Consider the following 24421-nt stretch of genomic DNA (forward strand, 5'->3'; position numbering starts at 1 on the left):
GGAGGTCCTCCAGCCTCAAGTTTCCCAAGTAGCTGGGACTGCAAACACAGGCCACCGTGCCTGGTTATTAACGTATAAATAGATCTTCAGGACCAGAACTGGCTGGCGTACTATGAAGTGGAGTATGGATATGGTTTGCGGCAGTCAGTGAAATGGTTTCCATTTTTTTCCCCAGCTAATACACAAATTTGATAATTGGTCAAACAGGTTTTCTGCTAGAAAAAAAGCTCAGAAAGTAATTTACAGGGGAAGAATTGCCAGTAGGTGTGCATCTGTCTGGGACAGAGTTCCTCCAGTCGGTGTTAATAAGCATGTTAGTGTCATCTTTTTTCTCCCCTCTCGGGGCTATTCATTCCCACCCCCCACAATGAACTCTGTATGTATTCATAGAGGAAAAAGCTGAAGGGCCTTGTAACAATGATCGGAACATCAAACCAACCCCCAGAAGAACACAGCATGTCCAGGGGGCCGAGGCTGAAGGGCAGACTGTCCCCCAGCGATTACATTTGGATTACCTCTTAATCTGCTTTGGTATTTGACCGCCAGCCTAACCACCCCAGGCCGCCTTCGGAGCAGATTGAGCACTTCCATCCCCAGGCACTTGAGCGGCTTTATAAATGACCCACTCGATTCCCTTCAGCCTCCTCAGGGATGGGCCACGGCAGCTGTTTAATAGCCACATAGCAATGTTGCAGTGTTTTAGGGCAGAAAAGAAGAATCCTGCATCCAGTTTAAGCTGCAGGGAGTATTTAGGAAAGGGGAATGTAATTATCCGTATTGGAAGTGGGCCAGGCCTTGGAGCTTTGGGGAAAGAGGCCTTTAGGACCTCCACTTTCCAGCCCACCTGAAAGATGGGGCTGCTTTCAGCAGTCGGGGGCATCAGCCTGCTTCTTGCTGACTTGGGAAAAGGTCCCCAGGCACTGCCTTCTCCATACATTTCCCGTCAGACCTTTTACAGGGTCACTTTCCAAAGTGCTGGCCCTGACTCAGCCGGGAAGAGATGACAGCGTCCCAGGGAGCTGCCTTACGCACACCAGTTTGGGTTTAACGTGTAATCAAATCAGTGACAGCAGGTGGAAGGAGCCTCCGTTTGCCGCAGGAGCTGTCCTTGAGTACAGGAACAAAGGAGGACCAGAAAGCCAAGGCTGCGTCTTTGCACATGTGCGCTCATGCCCACACGCACGGGCAAAGTGAGGACTTCAAAAGCTGCCATCGGATTTGCCTCTTGGAAGGCTGGAAAGGGGAACCTCTTTCTGTGTTACGCTCTGACGAAGACTAGAATCCCCCAAGGTGTCATACAAAATAAGACAGCCAAGAGTGCCAAACTCCTGTGACCCCCAGTGGTACTGAGGAGAGGAACAAGGAAACCGGAAGTGCTGTGACTTTTCCTTCTGGGGCAGGTTTCTGTGGAAGATTGAGCTGGCCTCTAAGAGCCATGCTGGTGATGTTCCTAGGCCAGCCAGTTTAACGGAGCCCGTGACTACATGGCCGTCCTGCTTTACCAGCCCAGCTAGGTAGTAATCCATCACATTTCCCCTTCAGATAACCAAACCTGGCCTTTAGAGGCTAAAGTACAAAGATAGAAACACAAGCTGGGCCATGGTGTCCCGCACCTTTAATCCCCGCACTCAGAAGGCAGAGGCAGGGGGGTCTCTGTGAGTTTGAGTCCAGCCATATCTAAATAGTGGGTTCTAGGACAACCAGGACTACATAGAGAGACCCTGTCTCAAAACAAAGGAAGGAAGGGGGAGAGAGAGAGAACACAAACAAAAAGAAGTACCGAAGAAGGCTTTCGGAATACCACATCTGTTTAGGACACTTGGAGACTATAGTTTACCTCTTTATTGATGACTGAATTCTGAATATGGGGTCTAAGACCTGAATTCTTTGTTCGTTTTGTTTTAAGACAGGATTTTGTTATCTAGTACAAGATAGCCTCCATCCCACTGGCCTTCTAAGTCTGTGGCACCGTGATCGGCAGACCTGAATTTTACCTGTCCCCTTTGCAAATAGATCTCACTGTTCCTCGGTCATTCTTTATACTTGCTCCCCTGGAGAACAGAGGCAGGGGTGAAGACAAGCAGGTGGGGAGGTGCTTTCTCCTCAATAAGTAAGTGAGCAAATGTTAGACTAGACATTTCCTAAGTGACCTTGGCCCCCTTTAAACCTGTGATGGCTGTGTTCTGCCAGACAGCATGCCATGGGGACCGAGGGGCGCTCGTCTGCTCCCAGTCCTAAGTGGTCTCAGCTAGGCGTGGTGGCGCACACCTTTAATCCCAGCACTTGAGAAGCAGAGGCAGGTGGATCTCTGAGTTCACGGCCAACCTGGTGAGTTCTAGGACTGTCAGAGTTACATAGTGAGACCCTGTCTTGAAAACCAACAGATGGTCTCAGGTGCTTACACAGTTGTACCCTGGCACGAGAGCTGTTCCCTGATACTGTTGTCACATGCCTGGGGAGAAAGTCATTTTCAGCCTGATTTTTTTTATAGATAGCTGTTGCTGGGTTTTCTCTCCTCCTTCCTAGAGCTGAGGAGCAAACCCAGGGTCTTACACATGCTAGGCAGAGGCTCTACTACTAAGCTGCACCCCATTCTGTGCATAGCGTTTGATACATGGTTTGGGGACTCAGGGTGATCTTCGCTGTAGGGGGGAGCAGGTTTTGTCATAGTAAGCTGCTGCTAGGAGGTGTCTGTCACTTGTTTGCAGCTGTGACAGAGGCCCCTGAGGCCTTCTTCCATGGTGTTCCAGTGGGGTGTTCCAGTGACTAGGTTTGCATATACTCCTGGTCACAGTCCATTCACTTAAGGAAGTATTTGTGGGCCTAAGAAGTTGCCTAGAAAGCATATTTCCAAGTTTTACTCGTCCTTATTAATTTTCATTATAAACTTGCAAATGTGTTTCTAGGGAGAATTTTTGGCCCTAAGATGTAATAAAATCACACTGCAGAATGCAGCAGACCTTATAAAAAGCCCATATTCAAGGGAGTGTTCTAATTCTACATCACACTTTTGTGTTCAGCTTTTGTGCTCACAGGAGTGAGCACGTGCAAGACTGTCCCGGCTGCCCAGAAGCCCATGGGCCTGATGCTGACACCCTTCCGCCCCACCCTGAAAAGAGACCCACCCCTGGCAACAGCTGTGGTAGCCCACCAGGCCCTTTCAGAGTTGCTCAGCTCCTGCTGTAGGATCCCCCAGCTCGGCAGCCCAGATCTCTTACTACAGCAGGAGGGCGGGGAGAGGGCGCACCTCAGCAAAACCTCTCCACTGGGGGACGGCACAGCAGCCCCCACCAGCACAGGGCTGAGTGGGGCGCAGTGAGCTCCTGGCCAAACGTTTTCCCAGTGCTACCCACGGAACTCACGTCCGGGTTTATGATTTCCATAATATATGTGTCTTATTTTAAAAGACAAACAACAACAACAACAGGAGGCAGGGTGGCTCAGGTCTAAAAGCCCAGCATCCGTGATGCTGAGTCAGACGACCACGCTGAGATCAGTAGTAGATCTAGGCTGGAATGACTCTTCATCACAAAACAAACCGAGAGGAAGGAAGGGCAAGGGTTAAAAACAACATCAACCACCACAAGAAAAAACCTTTCACAAACATCTGAGCTGCGAAACATGGGAAAGTAACAATTGTTATTTGCATTATCAAGTTATAAATATAAGGGTCCATTTTATAAAATCAAATCACACTACAATAAGTGTATTTAAAATGTAGTGTATAAATGCAGGCCAAGCACATAAAAATAAATAAATCTCACAAAATACAGTGTATCACTAAGACTTTATTTGCTAATTGCAATACTAGAGGTTGAGTCTAGTACTGGGAAAACCGAGTTATACCTCAGCTGGAAATCGTTCATTCATTCATTCATTCATTTGTTCATTCATTCATTTATTTGGTTTCTTGAGACAGGGTTTCTCTGTGTAGCTTTGTGTCTTTCCTGGAACTCACTCTGTAGACCAGGCTGGCCTTGAACTCACAGAGATCCACCTGCCTCTGCCTCCCAAGTGCTTGGATTAAAGGTGTGCGCCACCAGTGCCTGGCTCAAACTCTTTTTCTTATATGGAAGTAGCAGGATGCATGAACACAGGAATCTAGGTTTGAAGACTGGGAACGTGGCTGAGTAGGGTGAATGTTTGCCTAGAATGCAGGTGGCTGTGGTTGGATCCACAGAAATACATCAACCAGGCCGAGTGGTATACAACAGTCTTTTTTTTTTTTTTTTTTGAGGGTTTTTTTTTTTTTTTTTTTTTTTTCTTTTTCCCCAATACAGGGTTTCTCTGTGTCATTTTGTTGCCTATCCTGGATCTCGCTCTGTAGACCAGGCTGGACTGGAACTCAGAAATCTGCCTGTCTCTGACTCCAGAGTACTGGGATTAAAGGCGTGCACCACCACTGCCAGACTCGAGATTATTTAAACACAGCTTTTGGGCTGTGGGGGCTTTTATTGTTAGTTGTTGTTAAGCCAAGTGTACCTGAAATAAGCGACTGTCTTTATTTGGACTTTCTGAATCGTGAGACAAACCTGGCCAACAGCTTTCACTCAGTTCATTTTCCTTTGCATAGTTTTTTAGAGAGGAAAAATGCATCCGAAGGTGAGCATCTGGCACTCTTGCAGTCCTTACACTTGAGGCCAAGACCGAAGGAATAGTTTGGAAACAGTCCGGGCTGTCTAGGAAGACTGTGTCTCAAGAAATAACAACAAACCACGGCTAAACTCCATTTGGAGACCCAGATTTCCAGAAATGGCCTTTGTCGGCGCTCTGCCTTCCGCTGGGTACCACACCCCATGATTCCCGGGGCTGCATCCCAGTTCCAGGTGTCTGCCTACCTTTGAAGTGGACTTTGCCAGCTGTTGCTGGAATGCCCTAGTTTGATTTCCTAGGTCATGCGATTCCCAGATCAGATGCACAAGACCCAGCATCAAGACCAGAGCCCGGCGTGTCCTGCAGAGCCCCGGCGTGTCCTGCAGAGCCCCGGCGTGTCCTGCAGAGCCCCGGCGTGTCCTGCTCCCATTATCCAGTGTCTTGTCAGGTTTGGCAGGAAAGAGCTTTAATCCTTCGCTTGTTCTCTCCCCAGTGAGAAAATGGCGTGTGAAAAATGCCCTGGGAGCCTTGGGCCAGTGGCAGATTGAAGTGGGAGAGCCAGTGCTCTCAGGAGCCGGGAGCCTGGGAGCCGAGCTCATCAAGGAAAGTAATGCCAATGTATGTCTGTTTGTCCAGGGTCTTATGGGGACTGGGAGGAGACTCCTGACCCTCAGGGCAGGGACCATGATTGGTTCACCACCTTATATCCACTATGCCCACCTAACCACCCTGGTGTGAACACCCCAAGGGTTTATCTTGGCCATTGCAGGGCAAGGCCCCCAGGCCTGGTGTGTGACAGCAACAGCAGCTTTAGGTGGGAGCCATGGAGAAGAGCAGAGGGCCCCCGGCTTCCCTGGCTAGAGCCTGGGGAGGGCAAGGGGCCAACCCTTTGTACCTTCCCCAAGAATGGGCCTCGATAACCTGGGCATCATAGCACATGCCTGCAATCCCAGTGCTTGGGGAGGTGGAGTCAGGAGAAGCAGAAGTCAAGGTCATCCTACTACACAGCGGGTCTAAGGCCAGCCTGGGCTGATTTGCTTTTCACAGCCCATCTTCATGCGCAAGGACACTAAAACAAGTTTCCAGTGGCGGATTCGAAATCTCCCCTACCCAAAGGATGTCTATAGCGTCTCTGTGGCCCAGAAGGAGCGCTGCATCATTGTTAGAACGACGAACAAAAAGTGAGTGGTGTGGTGGGCACCTTGTGTATGAGCTGGGGGAGAGTGGAGTGAGATCTTGGGCTGCTCCTTATCTGGGGGGCAGGCTGTACTTCAACCTCGGGTGCTGAGAGTGCATGAGCTGGCTGTGTGGTGCTCCATCAAGGTAGAACTGGGGCCAGTGTCTAGTTTGGAGCCTGTCACATTTTGGGGGCTTATGGGGCTCTCTGTTGAATGGATGAGGACTTCAGGGAATCACCTAACTGTTAACTTGTGGTCTCTGGTAGTTTTATTCTAAGGCTGTTATGTCCTTGACCTGGTGAGCTTGGCTTGGTGACGTCACTGAATTGGCACGGAGCCATGTCCTGGAAGGCACACCTGCCTGGGTGGTACCTGGAGACTAAAACATCAGTCTGCAGCAGCAGCCCTCGTCCCTCCCTGGACTAAGGGGAAGTAGGCAGAATTTTGGCTCTCAGAAATCTCTAGAATTCTGTTGCAGAGTCCCTTTATAATCTGCTGGGGTAGGCAGTGGGTGCTGTGGTTTGAGAGGTGGCCAAGGTATGATTACTTTGGGTTTCTGGTGCCCTGACTGATCACAGTTGAAGAATCTAGAAATGAATCCGTTTCATCCACAAGCTGCCAAACTACCCAACTTGCTGCCTGAGGTACAGGGCCGAACCCCATGGTGTCTGTATCCCACTGCTGCTTCAGAGGAGAGCTGCCCCTCCGGCAGGTGACGTGGTGCAGTCTCCCTTAGTCCAAGAGGCCTACCTACAGGGAGGCAGAGGACCGCCAGCCCTCCAGTGTAGGCCTGGGCCTCTCTCCTCTTAGCACCACCACGCCCTGTCACTTTGGCAGGGGTGAGGGGACAAGGGAAAGGGTAGAGATGAATGAATTAATTTCAGGATTATTGCTGTGCATGCAGCCAACAGCCCCTGTAGTGGACCTTGTCTATAAATATAAAGTCATAATAATAAGGGTTTGCGTTTATAAAGCACACTGAAGTCCTCAGATAAAAGGCCGTTTGTTCCCGTTATTGTTCTCATCATTAACAGGAGTCAGTGCCTAAAGTGGAATTTAGCAATTTCAGACAACAGAGAAATTGCCTGTAGGAAAACAAAGTCCGTGCTTCAGCAAGCATTCCCTGGCGGACGAAGCCCTGGGTCCAAACTGGGAACAAAAGTGCTTCTGATAGCATTTGAATCTGCAGCTCAGCGCTTTGTGGAGCTGGCTGCTGCCTCCTTTTTGTCCCCCAGAGGTCACTGTGGAATACAGATATCAGGCAGAAATGTGATTACAAGCGAGTGCTAGAAGAGAGGCCAGCTAGCTCACCAAAAACTTCATCTGTGAGCAGATCCTCTGGGCCCCATCTCCTGCACTCATATCCTGTATGTGCCATAGGTGGCGCTGTTGGCCAGGGGCTCCGTGGCTAGTGGAGCATCCTAGCACCCAAGGGCAGGAGTTGGGGACTTTCTGAGATGCTATTGGAGGCAAGGCAGGGTGGGAGGGGTACCCTAGGAGGGGGGCTTCCCACAGAGGGAAAAAATGGTATTTTGGTACTCACTTTGGAACTGTGTTTCTGAATCTTAACCAGGCTCAGCCTGCCCCCTGCAGGTCCCTCTTTTAGGAAGTAGGCTGGAGAGGCCACCCGACTTAACCAGCCCTTTGCTGTGCCTAATGGAATTTCTACCTTCCAACTGGAGAAATACAGTCAATACCTGCACTTCCAGCCATCCAACGAAACACAAGTGTGTTATATGAGCAGGGTTAAATTTTTTAGAATACTTTTAGAATCTCTTTCTTGATCATCACACCATCCAGAGGTGGACATGAAGCGTATTTATTCTTATCTCTGTATTAATGGTTGTAGAAACGCATATAAAAGTCAGCACAAAGTGTTGCAGAGAGTGTGGCCTTCTCGCTCAGGTCCTATGCATTTACATAGGCCTCCACCTTTCTTCACCTGGAGGTGTGCCCACATTTCAAAATTCTAGAATGTGGCTCCTGACCACAGCTACACACAGTTGCCTTGTTGGTATCTGCCTGGCCCCTGCAGAACTGAATTTGGCTTGAAGAAGTTGATTCCAGTGTCTTGTGGAAGTCTAGTCCTTGGCCCTGGGCATTAATAACATGAATCGGGAAGGAAGAAACCATTTCTGCAGGATCCTGGTGTGGTACTATCTGGTCCTGATAAGCATGTTTGTGTAAGGAAGGTTCCGTGTCTCAGCCTGGGAAGACTGGCTTAGATCTAGCCTCTGCTAGGTGTCAACGGTAGATTCTGGCCAAGTTCTCCTCACTCGTGAGAAGCATGCTTACACTACCTCACGATGGTTTGAGGAATCTGACCTCACATGCATGCATGCGCCCTGTACCATGGCCAAGCTGCGAGAGCAAGGGATGGGAAGAGCCTGCCTGACCTGACATAGATACTCTAACTGCTGGCTTTATTAGTGAGCATTACTAGACGACAGGACTCCATGTTCGGACAGCTTCCAGACAGTCAGACTCGGTGGGACGCCCTTTGGTGAGACTGAGAACCTTGAGTGTGGGCCTGTTCGTTGTGACTCTGTGGGCCCCCGGAAGTAACCGTGTAGTTTGCCTAGCGCCTGAGGTCTAAGCTTTACCTGCTGCCACTCTCAGGGCAGGACTGGCTGGAGACTTCTCTGGATACCTGCCAAGCCAGTGTGCAGGCTAGAGGAGTGTGGGGCAGGGTCTGTGCCCTGCCTCAGCTCTCCTTCTGGGGCTTCCACCGAGCCTAATCTGTACCCCTTGTCCATTCACAGTGCAGGGGGTCGCAGGGAATTGGGTAGGGGGTCGCAGGGAATTGGGTAGGGGGTTGCAGAGAATTGGGCAGGGGTCACAGGGAATTGGGTAGAAGGTCGCAGGGAATTGGGCAGGGGTCTCAGGGATTGGGTAGAAGGTCGCAGGGAATTGGGCAGGGATACAAGCAGAGTGGGACAAAAAGGCACTCTGACTTCCAGAAGCACAGTGGGTTCCTCTCATCCAGGTCCTGGTGAACAATTCCAGTTCAGTTATGTGGTGCAAACTCAAGGTGAGTTGGGGCAGCTGTGCAGAGGGAAAGGTGGAGCCCTTTACTCCATAGCATCCTGATGTCAGGAGACGCGAGCACTGGCTCTTTGACCTCACCCAGTAAACGAAATCCATCATAGATGCAAAGCAAACCCAACCCTCTCAGGCCTGCTTTCCCTGGCAGTCGGTCGCAGGAGGAGGATAAAGGAAGCCATACATACACCTTTAAATTCTCTGTGATCCTGAAGTTGCCATGGGTGGGGGCACAGCGGGGCTGCTTCTCCTCCATTGGTCCCGCCTGGGGTGGGAGGTGCTTCTCTCCTGGTCCTGCTTTCTGTGTATATTTGCAGGGAAGATGTTAACACTTCCTAACAAGCCTTTGTGTTCACCTAATCTCCGCTGTTTAACCTTTGACCTCCTGCTATTATCAGTGTCTGCCACCTTTGCTGGCCAGACCAGGGCCCCAGGAAAAGCCCTCACTCGGCCTGATGGCTGGGAAGAGGATGAAGCAGGCATTCCATCCATTGCAGGCAGATGGATCGCTTTCCCCGGGGCAGAGCTTTGGAAAAGAACGCCACTGCCTCACCATTAGGATCCCCAGCCCCCACTCCTTTTGAACTGTCAGTCTTTAAATAAACATTCTTTTCCTGCCTTGAGTCCCAGCACCTTGGTGGGGAGAGGGGAACCTGGGAAGAGAGGGGCCCCAGAGCCTCTTCTGAACGGAGGGATTTGGGCAGGGAAGACCGCAGAAGCACTGCTTTGCTCTCCATCCCCATCCCCGGGGCATCAGGGCTTTTGAAGTGGACTCAGTGTAACTGTCACAAGGGCCAGGGCCCTCTGAAGGATTAAAAGCCCATTCTCTGCAGGCCCTTCTCGAGTTTGTTTGTACCTGCCTGAGGCATTTCCCTCCTCAGCCCACACAGCCTCTCCCTGTACAGAAAGTGACTTGTCCAGGTAGGGCTCTGGCAGTGCCCATCCCACAGGTCCACCAAGGAAATGGAGAAGAAGGCCCTTCCTTTAGGCCCTGGTCTAAGTCAGCATCAGGTGGAGCAGGCATGAGGAAATCTCTGATCCTGACTCCGAACTGACAGCTGCCAGGAAAGCAGGCAGGATCCCACCTCCATCTCAATGACATTTCCTCTTGGCAAAGCCTTGTTATCTGCACTCTGGTTGGTTGTGTTTACTCTATATGAAAATGGAGAGAGGAAGAGGTCCAGAATCTGAGATCCGGGGTCCCTCAGTCTCATGCCTTGTCCTCCCAGGAAGACTGCTTCTTGAGGTGGACTTCCCTGTCTGCTTTTAGTAGTCAGTCTATGAGACCTTGAAACACACATAGAGCCGGGTAGCAGTGGCGCATGCCTTTAATCCCAGCACTTGGGAGGCAGAGCCTGGCAGATCTCTGTGAATTTGAGGCCAGCCTGGGCTACAGAGTGAGATCCAGGACAGCCAGGGCTACCACACAGAAATCCTGTCTTGAAAAACCAAAAAAAAAAAAAAAAAAAAAAAAAAGACACATGGTTGTCATTGTGGGGACAGATGTGTCCCAATCTTTCAGTGAGGTCTCATGTAAGGAGTAACTGTACTGCTTAGGTAAGAAGCCTTAGCCGTCTGCTGATGCTTGTTAGATGTCCCATTTCTGGTGTCCCCGTGAGTCTTGGAAGGCTCCTGTATAGTTGGCAGTGCCAGCCCTGTGTGAAGAGTCACTCTGCCCCCCGGGCTATCTCAGAACTCCCACTGGCTCTGCTCACCTTTGGTTGGCCTGGCCTAAGGCTACCATCATCCTTTTGAGTCCAGAACCACAAACTCGCAAACACCAGGTCATTCTTGTGGGTTTCCCTTGCCTGTCCAGCTGTATAGAAAGTGGGGGAGAGCTGTGGAGAAATCTGGTAGCAGAGGGCCGGGTGCCCGACTGTCGGGGTCACTGTGCTGGCTCCCCAGCAGCCTCTTGGTGTCCCCACAGGTACTACAAGAAGTTCTCCATTCCTGACCTAGACAGACACCAGCTTCCTCTGGATGACTCTGCACTGAGCTTTGCTCACGCCAACTGCACCCTGATAATCTCTGTAAGATTTGTCCAGACTTGACATCAGGAAGAGGTCCCCCCCCCCACTTCCCTGCTCCAGACACCCCAAATCCTAGGTGTGCCTGTCAAAGAGCAGGCGGCTCCTGCTCATCTGAGGGGTGGGGCCTGACACCCAACAGTGCCATGGGGAGGTGGTGCAAAGCACAGGACTTGGGTTGTCATCCGGGACTGCTCCTCCCCGCCACAGGACCCCAGCAAGGATCCTGAAGAGCCAGAGGGAGCGTGTGGAGGGCGGGGCTAGTGACGAGTTAGTTCCTCCCTGCTTCCCTCCACAGTATCAGAAGCCAAAGGAGGTCATGGCGGCAGAGTCAGAGCTCCAGAAGGAGCTAAAGAAGGTAAAGACGGCCCACAGCAGCGACGGGGACTGTAAGACCCAGTAGCTGTCTGAAGCCTGTGCCTCCAGTGTGGAGGGAGCTGTGAGACGACCAGGCGCGGGCTCTTCCGGCACGGGGCAGCTGCTTCTGGGAATTACCGAGTCCGAGGAACTGGCTTCTGGGACACAGCTTGCTTCTGCCCGTGGTTTTGTTCCTGAGTAAAGTCATTTGGAGTCGCTCTAGGAGGACTGTCCTGTTGTCCACTTGTGTGGGTGCCTGTCCTCAGCACCCGGCCTTCCTGGGGAAGGTGTCAGTGTGACAACCCACCCACCACCCTCCACCCTGGAGAGGAGAGGAGGACGGGGCCGGGCAGCTTGTGAACCCCTGTGCTGCCTTGTCTTATACAGGCAGCTCGGGGGAAGAAACCCCCTGAGGTAGATGGGAGCAATCTTGGAAAAGGCACAGAAAGTTAAGACACTGTGGTTCAAGTGAGCAAGCCTACAGGTTGTCACAGGTGTGTGTGGTGCACCAGAGTAGGTGACCGTGGGTTCACAGCCCTGTCCACAGCCCCTGTCCACAGCCCCTGTCCACAGCCCCTGTCCACAGTCCCCTGTCCACAGTCCCTGTCCATAGCCCCTGTCCACAGCCCCTGTCCACAGTCCCTGTCCACAGTCCCCTGTCCATAGCCCCTGTCCACAGCCCCTGTCCATAGTCCCTGTCCACAGCCCCTGTCCACAGTCCCTGTCCACAGTCCCTGTCCACAGCCCCTGTCCACAGCCCCTGTCCACAGCTCCCTGTCCACAGGCCCCTGTCCACAGTCCCTGTCCACAGCCCCTATCCACAGTCCCCTGTCCACAGCCCCCTGTCCACAGCCCAAAGAGGTGGAAGAAAAACCTTTGTTCTTGGGGACACGGAGCCACGGTTTTGTCCTTTCCCCTGTATACATTCCTGAGTTTAAATCTGATCTGCCTCCCCGGGGCCTTCTAGAATGACCTAACCACAAAGAATCAGATTTGCGAACAACCAAATTTTATTTTTACAAAAATGAAAATCATAGCACGTTTCCCACAGCTGGCCTGAGGAATGGCTAGCCCAGAACCCCAAACTGACAGGTGTCCTTTGTCCTTGTCTTAGTTTCAAAGCAAAACCAGGCTAGTGTCTCAGAAATGAGCCCCCAGCTCCAAGAAGTTGGCCAAAGTCGAGACCTGACTGAGGAGGCGGCTGGTACCAGCAGAAGTTCCAGCAACTAATTGCACCTCTTTTTCCAGCTGGGATGGTGGGGGGCCCTCACCTCACTCTTCAGGCTGCTATAGTGCTCTGAAGGGCTTGGGGACAGGGTTGGCCTTGCCAGCCCCGGCCCTGACTTTGACTCTGTTGTACACACCTGAGTTCAAGTCCATTCTCCTAAGACCACAGGTACTGGGAGAGCCTACATCAGTCACGCCAGGGTCCAGGAGGCGGTGCTTCAGGTGCCAGGGCCTTGTGGTGTGGCCGCCGCCGGTCTAGGAGCAGCACAGTGCGGCACAGCGGGGCTGGGAAGAGGAGTGAGGTAGCAGTCACTTCACGTGCCAGACGAGAGGTCCCTGAGTAGCTAGCTTACTTGCCCAGCCCAGAGGCAGGGCTGGTTTGTCATGGGTTCTGAAAGTCTAGGATGTGGAGGTTGTAAGACAGGGCGGCATAGAGATGTCTGGTGGTGAATCGCAGGCAGTACACAGGGCTGCTGAGTGGAGTCGATGTCAGCGGGAAGGCCTGGAGAGGAGGACACAGGATGAGAAGAGCATTCCAGTTGGGAAATGGGCTGCCCCAACTTAGGAGTCCCAGACCCAGTGGAACGGGGACATGGACCATAGGCACAACCTTGGCCACCGTGAGTCTTGCCACCCCAGAGGCATGTGCTGGTCGGGACACTTACATGCAGGCAAGCCCTCTGGCGCCGGTCCCAGAGCCGCACCACACCGTAGTAGGAGGAGCCTGTGGCCAGCAGGTGGTTGCCGTCTGTCTGCAGGCAGTATAAGGTACTGTCGTGGGGCTCCTCCCACTCCATGACACATTTCCTGTCCGCGAAGAGAGAGATACCGACAGGTTTGGGTACCCTCCTGACTCAGCAGCTTCTTAACAACCAGACCTAATGGGAAAGGGTCCTCTGCAGAGGCCTCCTGCGAGCCTGGGGCCACAGAGACAACACAGCCTCATCTCCCTTCTCCTGGCAGACTACCTGACCTAGGATCCACGAGAGATGCACACAGGCCTCACGAGATCTGGGAGAGGATGCCAAGAGCAGTTTCCTGCTGACCTGTTGATGCTCTGAGAAATGTCTGTCGTCCTCAGTCTCCCAGGCCACACTGACCAGAGTGGGCTGAGGGTAGGGAACCTGAACTTGACAGGAGTCTCTGTGCCCTGCCCTGGGCTGACCCAGGACTGCCTGCACTGGTGCCCATCCGGCACACTCACCGGGCACTTGTGCGGAGGTCCCAGTAGCGAACATAGGTGTCGTAACCACAGGACAGCAGTGTAGAGGGGGACTCATACATGACATCCAGCACCCCAGCCCCTGGGGGGAAATCACTGCCCAGATGTGTGATCAGCTGCCCACTGCGGGAGGGAAAGAAGGGCAGAAAGTGAACGGCTGTCCCCCTTGGCCATGCGCAATCTCTCATAAAGCTCTCCATCTCCTGGGGGTGCTCCCTGAGGGAGAGGGCTGAGGGAGGAGATCCTAGCTACTGAACCTCCAACTAGGAAACTGCCCACCCCTCCCCCGGTATCCCGACCCCAGCTGAGGCCTCAGCGGGACAAATGCAGCAGCCCTCCATCACACCTGCATGCTGGCTGCCTGGTCCCTGGGGCAGTGAATGGGTCTCGCTGGAGGGGTCGCCCCCTCACAAGCACACACTTGGCTACTTTATACTCCTTGATCTGGCAGGTCATGCAGTTCTGAGCTGCCCGAGTCCAGTGCCTTAATTCCTGCCTGTAATCTGGGGCTCAAACCTTATTGGGGATAAAGACCACACAAAGGGAGAAAGGGGAGTCCTAGGAGATGTTAAAACAAGTAAACACCTTTGTGTCCAGCGGCAGAAATAGCTGAGAAAGCAGCTTAGCGTGCTGGTCCCTGGTGTTCCCGGTCCCTGGCCCCCAGCCCAGGGCTAGCACGCCTCTGTGATCACAGCCCCCAGCCTGCTGGGCTCCAGCCTGCTCCCCCACCCGCACCCCACCCGGTGGCCGAGACCAGATTACTGAGAAGAACAATTTCTTTGTGACTGTGTAATTCCCTCCGTGACCGCGGCAGTGGGCAGACCTCTCACCCCATGCCAGACCCCTAGCAACCACGTAGGGGGGCCTCTTGGCCCTAGCAACTGCCCCTCAATATCAAGTGCATCAGCTAATCCTTGTGGCCAGGGAATGGTGGCTGTGTTGAGCTTCTGCAGGATGTGTGGAGGGGAGAAGGGGAAGAGGCACCCTCTGGGCCCAGCGCCTCGGCTTCCTTTTCACCGCGCTCCATGGTGTGATGGGAGAAACAAGGTCCTGAACACATCACAGGGATGCTCAGGTAAGAGGCCTGGGCACAGGGCAAGAGGGGATTTCATTGACTCAAAAGCACAACTGTGGCCTGAGCAGTGCCCCACAAAGGGCTTGAAGCGGGCTGGGCTGCCAGCCATGTGTCTAAATGGAGACTTCAGCTCCAAGCTGTCCTTAATCACTCACTGTCACCCAGCCTACTCCCAAAAAGGCAGCCATTGTAAAAAGCATTGAAGGAGGAAGCTGGGGCTCTCTAGTTACCTACTTAGCTTTTCACTGTGAACACTGTGAAGGCCTCCAAGGAACACTACTGCTGTCCACTGAAGGGTTAAGTCCCGAACGGGCACCTCTGTGCCAGCCACCTTCCCAGGGATCTCCTTGAGGTATGCAGTGGCCCAGTGTTGGCCTGAGGAGATAGAGACAGGCCTATCTGTCAGGGACTCCGGGGGGCCAGAGACATCTCGCCAGGTCAGGGTCTGATACGGACCACTTGGCCTTGCTTCTAGAGACTCTGCCTTCCTAGAACAGCCACCAACCTGACAGCCATGGAGGCGGGCAGAGGCCCATCTCAAAGGCCCACTTGCATCTGTGTGCACCAGGTGGGAGCTGGTCCTCCACAGTTCTCCCTGTCCTTTCCAGGTTTTGGGGCCCTGCCCACTCCATTAGTGAGGCTGGAAGGAGTGATTGAGGAGCTCTCTCTCCTCTTTAATCTATGGAAGTAATTTCATGTTTGTTTGAAACAGAAGATGAAAGACCGGGTGTAGGGGTGGAGCCCCATCTGCCTGTCCACCGTGTTGCTGGGATTCTGAGAGAATCAGAGCTGGGTACCCACCGCTGGCGGGTCAGAAGTGAGAGGGGGCACATCCAGATTGAGCCACCAATCTGGATCCTGTCCACTGCCCAAGGGGTCTGGGGAGACCCAAAGGCCCAGCCCTTCATCTGCCTGTCCCAGCCTGGGAAGTCCCTGCTTTCCTTTGCTGGGACTCTCAAGGGGCCACACACTCTAAACCACCACTACAAAGAAACAGTTTCTTTGGCCTGGAGGCCTCCAGGCTGTTGTATAGCCCCGCAAGGTTAAGTTCAGAGCATCAACTGACACACGGGGCTCTGGGAAAAGGCCTGTCTGTCCTAACAGTAGCCCAGCAGTGCCACGGGGGCCCTGCTGGGGCTTTGATTTGGGAAAACAAACAGAAATGGCACCACGGGCCCTTCAGGTTCCCACCCCAGGCCCAATTTAAGTAGCAAACTAGCTTAACTGTTGTGATGGAGGGAGACTGACCAACAATGGCCCTCACAGTCTGTCTGTCTGTCTGTCTGCTCACCCCCCGTGCTGCTGTTCTCACGGCAAGTGTGTTCTTGTAAAAACGATTAGATTGCAATTTGTATAACGTGGTGACCCCCAAATTCAGACATTTCACCCCTTTTCTCTAGAAAGAATGTTAAGAATGTTTCTCGGCCTCTCACTGTAGGGGGTAAAGGGGGTGGCATGTGTAGAGACTTGGCTGTCCCACAACTTGTGTGGGAACAGGGCTGCTGCTCAGAGCCCCAGGCCAAGACAGGAGCAAGAACTGGGCTTGTCACTATAGAGAGCCAGACAAAAAGTCCCTTCCCTTCCGACTCTTGCAGACAAAGCATAGGCCTCCAGGAGCTGCTGAGGGCCGGAGACCTCCACACCCTAGCCTCCTGAGCCTGACTCCAATAATTCTCTCCAGCCAGGAACGACACAGAGAGATGGGGCGGCCTGCAGGGTGAGCCCGGAGGAATGAGACAGGGATTGCTGAGGGCCTGATCCCGTGGCACAGCCTCTAGTGCTGTGCAGGGAGAAGCAAGCTGTGTGGGACCGCATCCCTGAGGAGTCTCAAAAGAACAATCAGGTGTCCTGGGCCTGGCTCACCTGCTGACCAGAAGGAAGAAAAGTGAGATAATGCACCACCGTCAGCCGCTATGGTCAAGCTGACAGGCATCCCCTGCCCCTCCAGCCTGAACCTTCCAGTCTAAACACCATGCCCTACTTCATTCTCAGCCCAGGCCTGATACCTCTGGCCCACATTATCACCACAAGCTTCTTGCACTAGAGTATTCTGAGGCTTCCAGCCCACAGGATGCATGCTGTGGCTCTCACACCATCTTCCAGCTACTTTTAACATTCTGGTGCTGATGGTGCTCCCTGGAGTCTCTGAACCTTAACAGTAGTTTTGAAAGACTGAAGTATGACAAGCAGTGTATCTCTTCTCTCCAAGAGCAAATGGCCTGTAAGTTAAATCAGGCCCAGAGGCACTCAAGAACAATCATTTCCCCTCTTCTCTCCTCCCTTAACCATTAACCAAGCACCTTCTACATGCAAGGTATTGTGCATGAACAGAAACTACAGGGAGATGGGAGCTGCACTATGAAGAAGACACTGTCCAGTGAGGGAGAGAAGTCTAAATTTATACTCAGCTAACAATACAGAGAAAAGAGAACGTTCTATAAGGTAAAGAGACATTTTTCAGGAAGGAGAATGAGTGATTCTTTAGGTAATGATGGGATTGTGATGGATAGCAATGACAAGGTGATGAGGCTGGCCATCTGATTCGGCTAGAGGCTTGGCAATGTGAGGGAACACATGGCAGTCTCCGGCATCCGTCCCTCAGACACCTGTGGATGCACACACATCCCTAATGTCATGAAGCACTGTGAGGCTTTGGGGCCGAGTAGTAGTCTCAGATTAGCCTCTGATTGGGAATAAAGAAGCCAAAGCTACAGAGGAAATATTTTCAAGTCACATACCAAGAAGACAGAATCCAGGACACAGGCTGAGCTGCAAAGCCAGCCTGGTAGTAACCTAATGGGAACGGCTGTGGAGGTCTCGTGGTGAAGGAGTTGCTGCTACCTCTGGAGCAGCTCACACAGTTGAGTCCCTGAGTCTGGAAGGCCTACACTGAGTACTTCACACCTACTGGCTCATGTGGTCCTTAGAATAGGCCTCTCCCCGACCCCTTTGGTTTTTTGAGACAGGGTTTCTCTGTGGAGCCCTGGCTGTCCTGGAACTCACTCTGTAGACCAGGCTGTCCTTGAACTCAGAGATCCACCTGCCTCTGCCTCTTGAGTGCTATGATTAGAGGGTGCAGCACCATGCCCAGCTTAACTCCATGTTCTTTTAGGCCTCCAAGTCTACCACTTTTCCCTGTAACAACAGAGCGCCAGTTCTGTGTCTTGGTCTCTCACTGTCATGTGTGGGTGAGCGGGCCCTGCCACATGTCAGGAGACCTGTGACTTGCCCCTGTGGGAACGGGAGGGTCAAGCTGGTTGCAAGCCCTGGCCCTGCCCTAGCAGATACAAGGTCCACCTTCAGGTCCTCACTTGTACTCTGCAGGCCTCTCTACCTCTCAGGTGCCTAAGGGGCTGGTCCTCTAGTAAGAGAATCAAGGGAAGAAACCCCTCCCCCCCCCAAAAAAAAAATGTTTTTAAACATTTCCTGACAAGGTTGTGCTTATGGAAGTCAAAGAGCAATTTAAAGGAATCTGTTATCTCCTCCCATAGAGGTTCTGGGGATCAAACTCAAGCTGTCAGGCCCAGTGACAAGTACCCTTGCCCACTGAGCCACCTGCCCCAGATTTCAAACCTAACAGTGGAGATGTGGGGATGATGTTGAAATGTATCGTCCCTGCTACGTCAGGAGGAGGAGGAGGCACACAGTGTCTGTCACATGTATGTGTGTGAGCATGCCTCCCCTCCAGCACCCACCAGAGCACACGTGTTCAGACACAATGGCTCAAAGGCCAGGCAGCGGCCAGCCCACTTTGTACTGCTAACAAGGCGACGTAATTACAGGAAAGGGCAGCCGGGCAGATAAAAGGATACAAAATTTCAACATCTGTTGCCATAAAGGGATAAGGAGAAGTGAAACGCAAAGTATCAGTTTGGTGTCAGCAGGCAGAGAGGCGATTTCAAAGAGTTCAGGGGACAGGACAAGAAAGCAAAAGCAAAGGGGAGAAAGAATAAGAAATTACAGGGTTCCTTGAAGAAGGAAAGAAAAAAGAGAAGGAAAAGCTGCTGTCAGTAATACTTTCAAAGGAGAAGGCAGGTACTTTCAAGAGGGGCAGTCCCCATAATCACCCTGACTGAAGGCCAGGCCCCTGCATGGGGCGGGGAGAGGAAGGGCAGGGAGACAGCCACATCTGAGCGGAATGGGGCACGCACGATGTCCTCAGCACAGCAGCCTGTGGTGATCACTGTTCCCATCCCCATCCGTGTGCTCTGCCATTCTGTTGTTAGCAAATGCCATATATCCGTACCCTGTGCTCAGCGCAAGGCAGTTACATTCCCAGCATACCTGGGCTTATTGCAGGCAGCCCTTACAAGTCTGCTTACTCAGTCCTCGATGGAAGAGGCCAGGTGACAGATCAGGGAGAGCTTTGTGAGGGGATACTACTAGTGCTGACATAGGAAGTTTCCTTAGGCAGAGATTGGTTCCAGGCATGGGGTTGCCCTGAGCAAAGCCTACGTATGTGGGAAACCCATTCTGCCCTTTCCCTGGCTAAGGAGAGATTCAGCAGCTTCAAGACAGAAATGAAAGCATAACAGAGAACAGGGATGACCCTGGCCTTGGGGACAAGGAGAGAGGACTTTTGTGCAGAGGGCTTAACGCCTTAGGAATAGTGATGTCACCAAAAGCCCTCTTCTGCTTCCCTACTTCACAGTCCCCAAGATGGCTTAGGGCCAATGGCTGGACCCCTGTGACAAGCTTCAGGTCTGGAGTTGCAGGCTTCTCCACCCCGTAGCTTACCTGTCCCCAGTCACAGGGGACCCAGAGTGCTCTGCTCTTAGTGGCCAATGCTAGATCCAGCCAGCTCAAATGCCCCTTGGTGGAAAATGCCAATCCCATAGCAACAGCAGGCTCATGGTGGTAGAAGGTGATGTTAGAGCATTCAGATCCACTAGACCTTCCAGAAGCTGGGAGGTGTGTGCCACACAGAACATCCGGCACCCTAGGGACTAGCCAAGTGCCTTGTTGAAATGCAGACAGGAGACACATAGTACACTTTGACTCCTCCAAGCTTCAAGCTAAGGACTAGGAGGGCTTTGTCACAGTTCCTTAGAACCTGACAAGACTACTTCAGTGCTTGGCTGTCACTTGAGAGTGGAACACTGGGTCTGAAGACCATCAACTGTCAGAAACTGGGTCCTATGCACGGTGAAGCTCCCTCCCTGGGAGTCCCCTCTCCTTGGGCTTAACTTACAGTGCTGTTCCACCAGAGCAAAAGGCTGAAAAGGAAAAGGGAGGACAGGCAAGCTCCAGGCAGCCCTTCCTCACCCCTCTTCCCTGCTTAGCCCCTGGGTACCCTGAGAGGGCTCTCCGGGCAATCTAAGCTCAGTGCAGGCTGCTTTGGATGGGTACCTGAGAGATGAATGTGGCAACAGCTCTAAAGATGGCAGAGCTTATGCCCAGTGGGGCAGCTGCACCTGGTGGGTATCCCAGCCCCCACCATCACCTAAGGGTAGCCCAAATGCTGAGAGCGCCCCCCCGCCCCCCCCCCCCCGCCCCCGCCAAGTCAGCACACACATAAAAGAAAATCCACGCCGTGCTCAGGTTTCGGCAATGACAGGTTAAAAGCAAAGCATCCAGCCAGTCCCACATTCCGCCCAGCCAGCGTCCTGCCGGCAATACCACTCTACCTTGCAGATTGCCTGTCAGTCAGGCTTTGGTGTTATTGAAAGATCAAACTTGGTCCTGCCTGTTCATTACCTTAATCCTGTTTTCTACATGGCTTTATTATCTGCTTGGGCTTCTTTAGGAAAGACAGCTCCAGAGTTGTCCTGACCATCCGTTTCCTCCCACCAGGGGACCTCCTCACCCCCGGCCCTGCTCAGTTCTCCAAGCTGTGCACAGTCCTGGATCCAGGACAGATGTTTGCACAAGGTCTGGTTCTTTCCCTGGGTGATGAGGGCAGTCTGGGGCTAGAGAGGGACAATGCCATACGACACCTAGGGTGGCCCTGTCACATGCAGAGCCCAGAAGCTGGCCAGAGAACACAGTGACGGTAACTCGTTTGGTTCCAGCGCAACCCAAGGCCTTAGTTGTCTTGTGCCCATTCTCATTTGGGTTCATTTTGAATTCAGGAAAGTGTTAGTGTTTGGGGTTGACAAGGTCTAGGGATTTCATAGCATGGCATTCAAAGAGCTAGTCCTTTAGAGCTCCATCCTGATCCTAAGTCCCTCCAAGGCAACCACAGGCAGCTAACCTTGTTTGTTTGTTTGTTTGTTTTGTTGAGACAGGGACTCTCTATGTAGCCCTGGCTGTCCTGGAACTTACAATATAAACCAGGCTGGCCTCAACCTCAGAGATCTACCGGCCTCAACCTCCCAAATGCAGGGATTAAAAGACATGCAACACCATGCCCACAGATCATCTAACCTTTGAGATTCTGCTAAGCCATGGTGGTGTAGCCATCCCACCCTCCCTGTGCTGGGCCGAGGGGATGGTACATGAGCCCCAACTGTATAACTAACTGGAGTGAACTGCTGGCACAAACGCTCATCCCTGGACCAGAGCCGCACTGGCAAAACCCTTCTGTGCTGTGAGCCCGGCAGTTTCCTCTCTCACTACTGGTGGTGGCTACAGGTTTCCTGGGGCTTGAGAGGTCAGGTCTCCACAAACTGTTCAGTACTGTGGGAGATGGCAAAGGATGCAGGTGTCGGCAGTGGGGGCATTTTTCATAGTTATTTAATCATAACTACTTCTGGTAGTCGGGAACAATGGGTTCCCATTTTTCAGTCCCCAATGTAGAAAGCAAAGTCTAGAGAGGCCCAAGATGAAGCTGGTTCTGGAGTAGAAGCATGTCAGGCCACACAGCCAGGCCCCCCTCAGCTCCTACTGTTTCCAGCACATAGCCCCATGAGAGAGGACTCTTCCTGCCTCACCCTTAATCTCAAGGGGGAAGGACTGGGGTCAATCTACAGAATAAATTCATGAGAATAAATTCTACAATGTGCAAGATGCCAACAGCCTCAGGCTATGAGACCACAGGAGCCCTAGAAGTTTTAGCTAAGCTGGCAATGGGTGGCCAGGCGGGCAGTGGTGGCGCATGCCTTTAGTCCCAGCACTCGGGAGGCAGAGCCAGGAGGATCTCTGTGAGTTCAAGGCCAGCCTGGTCTACAGAGCAAGATCCAGGAAAGATGCAAAGCTACACAGAGAAACCCTGTCTGGAAACAACAACAGCAACAAGCTGGCAATGGGTGATGTAACCACCGACTGCATTAACCAAAGTAAATAGATTTGTGTGTGTGTTGGTGTTTCCCCTGCTTTTATGTCTGTGTACCACATGCATAGCTGATGTCTTCAGAAGCCGGAAGAGGGGTCAGATCCCCTGGAATTGGAATAACAGATGGTTGGGAGCCACCACGTGGGTACTGGGAATTGAACCCAGATCCTTTGGAAAAGCAGCCAGTGCTCTTAACTACTGAGCCATCATCTCTCCAGCCCCACAAAAGTAGATCTAAAGTAGGAAGGTGAGACCCACCTCACTCGAGACCACACTTGGATTGGTGAGTGCTCAGAGGTAAAAATGGTCCTGAAAGCAGCGTGAGGCCAACTCCGTAGGCACCACTGCTTATGTCCTCTCCTGTTAACCAAGCCCCAGTTCTGAGACCTGCCTTTCTCTCTACCAATACCAATATGCTTCTAGGGCCTTCTTTTTCCCAGGCCACCATTTCAGCTCCTCAAAGCTAGCCAGAAAGCAAACATAGTTCAGGGAGATTCTGAGCATCCTATACCTGTGCTCAGATCATCAGAATGTAGAAGAAAATATGTCCAGTTGAGCATTTTGTGTTGAGAAGTCACCTGGAGAGACTAGCTGTGGGCATATGCTCCAGAAAGGAGGCATGTGGCTTCTCCCTTCCTCCCTAGGGAGAAGGAGAGACAGAGCTGGAGCAACTGAAGGAAGAGACAGCCAAGCACCAGCCTCCCTCTGGCCATCCAGGCTAGCTGAAGAGTCTCAGAAATGACACAGATGATGCAGGGAAAATCAGTCACTGGATCAGATGTTAAGTCTGAGGGCTGGAGAGAGTTCAGTAATTAAGAAGACTGGCTGCTCTTCCAGAGAACCCAGATTCTGTTCCCAGCAGCCACACAGCAGCTCACAATTGTCTGTAACTCCAGTTCCAGGGGACCTGACACCCTCTTGTGGCCTCTAGACAAAGACAAACACATGTAGACCAAACACGTACTCATAAATATTTAAAATTTGTTCTGCAGAAGACAGTAAATGAAAAGGACAAAAAGACAAGGTCCACAAGTCCTGTGCTCATTGCTTGAGTTGGCTGTTTGAAACCTGGGACTTATGCAGGGACACTTGGCTCAGTCTGGGAGGAAGGGACTGGACCTGCCTGGACTGAGTCTACCAGGTTGATCGCAGTCCTCGGGGGAGGATTTGCCCTGGAGGAGGTGGGAATAGGGGGTAGGCTGGGGGTAAGGGGAGGGGCGGGGAGAATAGGGGAACCCGTGGCTGATATGTAGAACTGAATGGTATTGTAAAATAAAATTTAAAAAAATAAATAAATAAAATAGAAAAAAAAGACAAGGTTCAGATTAGGAGAAGACATTTGTCAATTTGACAATATTTGTAATATTTGACAAAGGACTAATGTCTAGTCTATATAAAGCTCAAAGTTCAACAGTAGAAAAGCAATGTAATAGACCATGGACATGAGCTAGCATTCTGTAAACACGATATATAGATGGCAGATGAGCATATGAACACATGTTCAACATCATTAGCTATCAGAGAAAACCAAATTAAAATCATAGCATCACACTTACTAGAACAGCAAAATAAAAACAGTGGCAATAACAAAACACTGGTCAAGATGTAGAGAAAACCAGATTACCTTGAACCCTGCTGGTAGAAATGCAAAATGATAAAGATGTCTGAAAAAAGTCTGGTAAGTGAAAAAGCTAAACAGACACTTATTAAAACAATCCAAGCAACTGACATGCTGGGCATTCACCCCAGAGAAATGAAAATGTATGCCCACATAAAAACTATTCATAAATGGTCACAGTAACTTTATTTGCAGTACTCAAAATTTGAAAACAACTCACATGTCCCTTAATGGGTGAATGTTCTTCAAAAGGGAAAGAAACTTTGGTGCATCTAAACATGGACTACTATACTACTCAGTAGTAAAAAAGGAATGAGATACTGATATGTACGACATGTCTATAGGTCTCATAGCAATACGCTGAGTTTTCTTAAAAAACAAAACAAAGAACAACAAAAATAACACTTTGTTGTTTGTTTTGTTTTGTTTTTTGAGGCAGAGTCTCACTGTGTAACCTTGGCAGGCTGGCCTTGAACCCATAAAGATCTGCCTGCCTCTGCCTCTCTAGTACTGGGATTAAAGGTATGTGCCACCGTGCCTGAGATTAAAAAGCTATTCTTAAAAGGTAACCCCCTAGGGGATGGAGAGATAGCCCAGCGGTTGAGAGCACTAATTGTTCTTCTAGAGGACCCTGGTTCAATTCCCAGTACCCACATGGCAGCTCACAACTGTCTGTAACTCCAGTTCTAGGGGATCTGATACCTTCTTCTAGATTCTGCAGGTACTGTATGCACTTGCTGCACAGACATGCATGCAGGAAAAACACCCATACACATAAGTTTTTTAAGAAGGTAACATATGGTTCCATTTATATCATATCTTCAAAATAACAAACTTAGAGGCAGCGAGCACCTAAGTGGTTGCAGGAG

At 51.6% G+C, this 24421-nt stretch overlaps 2 protein-coding genes and 1 long non-coding RNA gene across 6 annotated transcripts in view; 1 reads left to right on the forward strand and 2 right to left on the reverse strand.

The window, feature by feature from the left end:
• The window catches only part of Dpcd (deleted in primary ciliary dyskinesia homolog (mouse)), an 18010-nt gene extending 6591 nt beyond the window's left edge, over window positions 1–11419 (forward strand). For both annotated transcript variants that reach the window (XM_006988190.4, XM_042264429.2), the window contains 4 exons: window positions 5087–5211; window positions 5641–5774; window positions 10741–10843; window positions 11139–11419. In XM_006988190.4, the coding sequence (XP_006988252.1) occupies window positions 5087–5211; window positions 5641–5774; window positions 10741–10843; window positions 11139–11243 (467 nt within the window). In that variant the 3' untranslated portion in view covers window positions 11244–11419. The remainder of the gene's footprint in view (window positions 1–5086; window positions 5212–5640; window positions 5775–10740; window positions 10844–11138) is intronic.
• LOC143271165 (uncharacterized) lies at window positions 9002–10647 on the reverse strand. The gene is made up of 3 exons (XR_013048380.1): window positions 10529–10647; window positions 9899–9965; window positions 9002–9114 (listed from the first exon to the last, which is right to left on the reverse strand). It is a non-coding gene; the product is annotated as an uncharacterized LOC143271165 (long non-coding RNA).
• Window positions 11420–12184: 765 nt separating the features above from the next.
• Fbxw4 (F-box and WD repeat domain containing 4) overlaps window positions 12185–24421 on the reverse strand; it is an 86968-nt gene continuing 74731 nt past the window's right edge. The window contains exons 7-9 of one of the 3 annotated variants that reach the window (XM_016006690.2): window positions 13629–13769; window positions 13090–13231; window positions 12185–12926 (exon numbers count right to left, since the gene is read on the reverse strand). In XM_016006690.2, coding sequence (XP_015862176.2) covers window positions 12807–12926; window positions 13090–13231; window positions 13629–13769 — 403 coding nt within the window. In that variant the 3' untranslated portion in view covers window positions 12185–12806. Of the gene's footprint in view, window positions 12927–13089; window positions 13232–13628; window positions 13770–14955; window positions 15097–24421 lie in introns of those variants that run through there. The other 2 variants (XM_042264465.2, XM_076563185.1) reach the window with 2 other exon arrangements.

The sequence above is a fragment of the Peromyscus maniculatus genome, chromosome 1, assembly GCF_049852395.1.
Source record: "Peromyscus maniculatus bairdii isolate BWxNUB_F1_BW_parent chromosome 1, HU_Pman_BW_mat_3.1, whole genome shotgun sequence".
Taxonomy (NCBI): domain Eukaryota; kingdom Metazoa; phylum Chordata; class Mammalia; order Rodentia; family Cricetidae; genus Peromyscus; species Peromyscus maniculatus.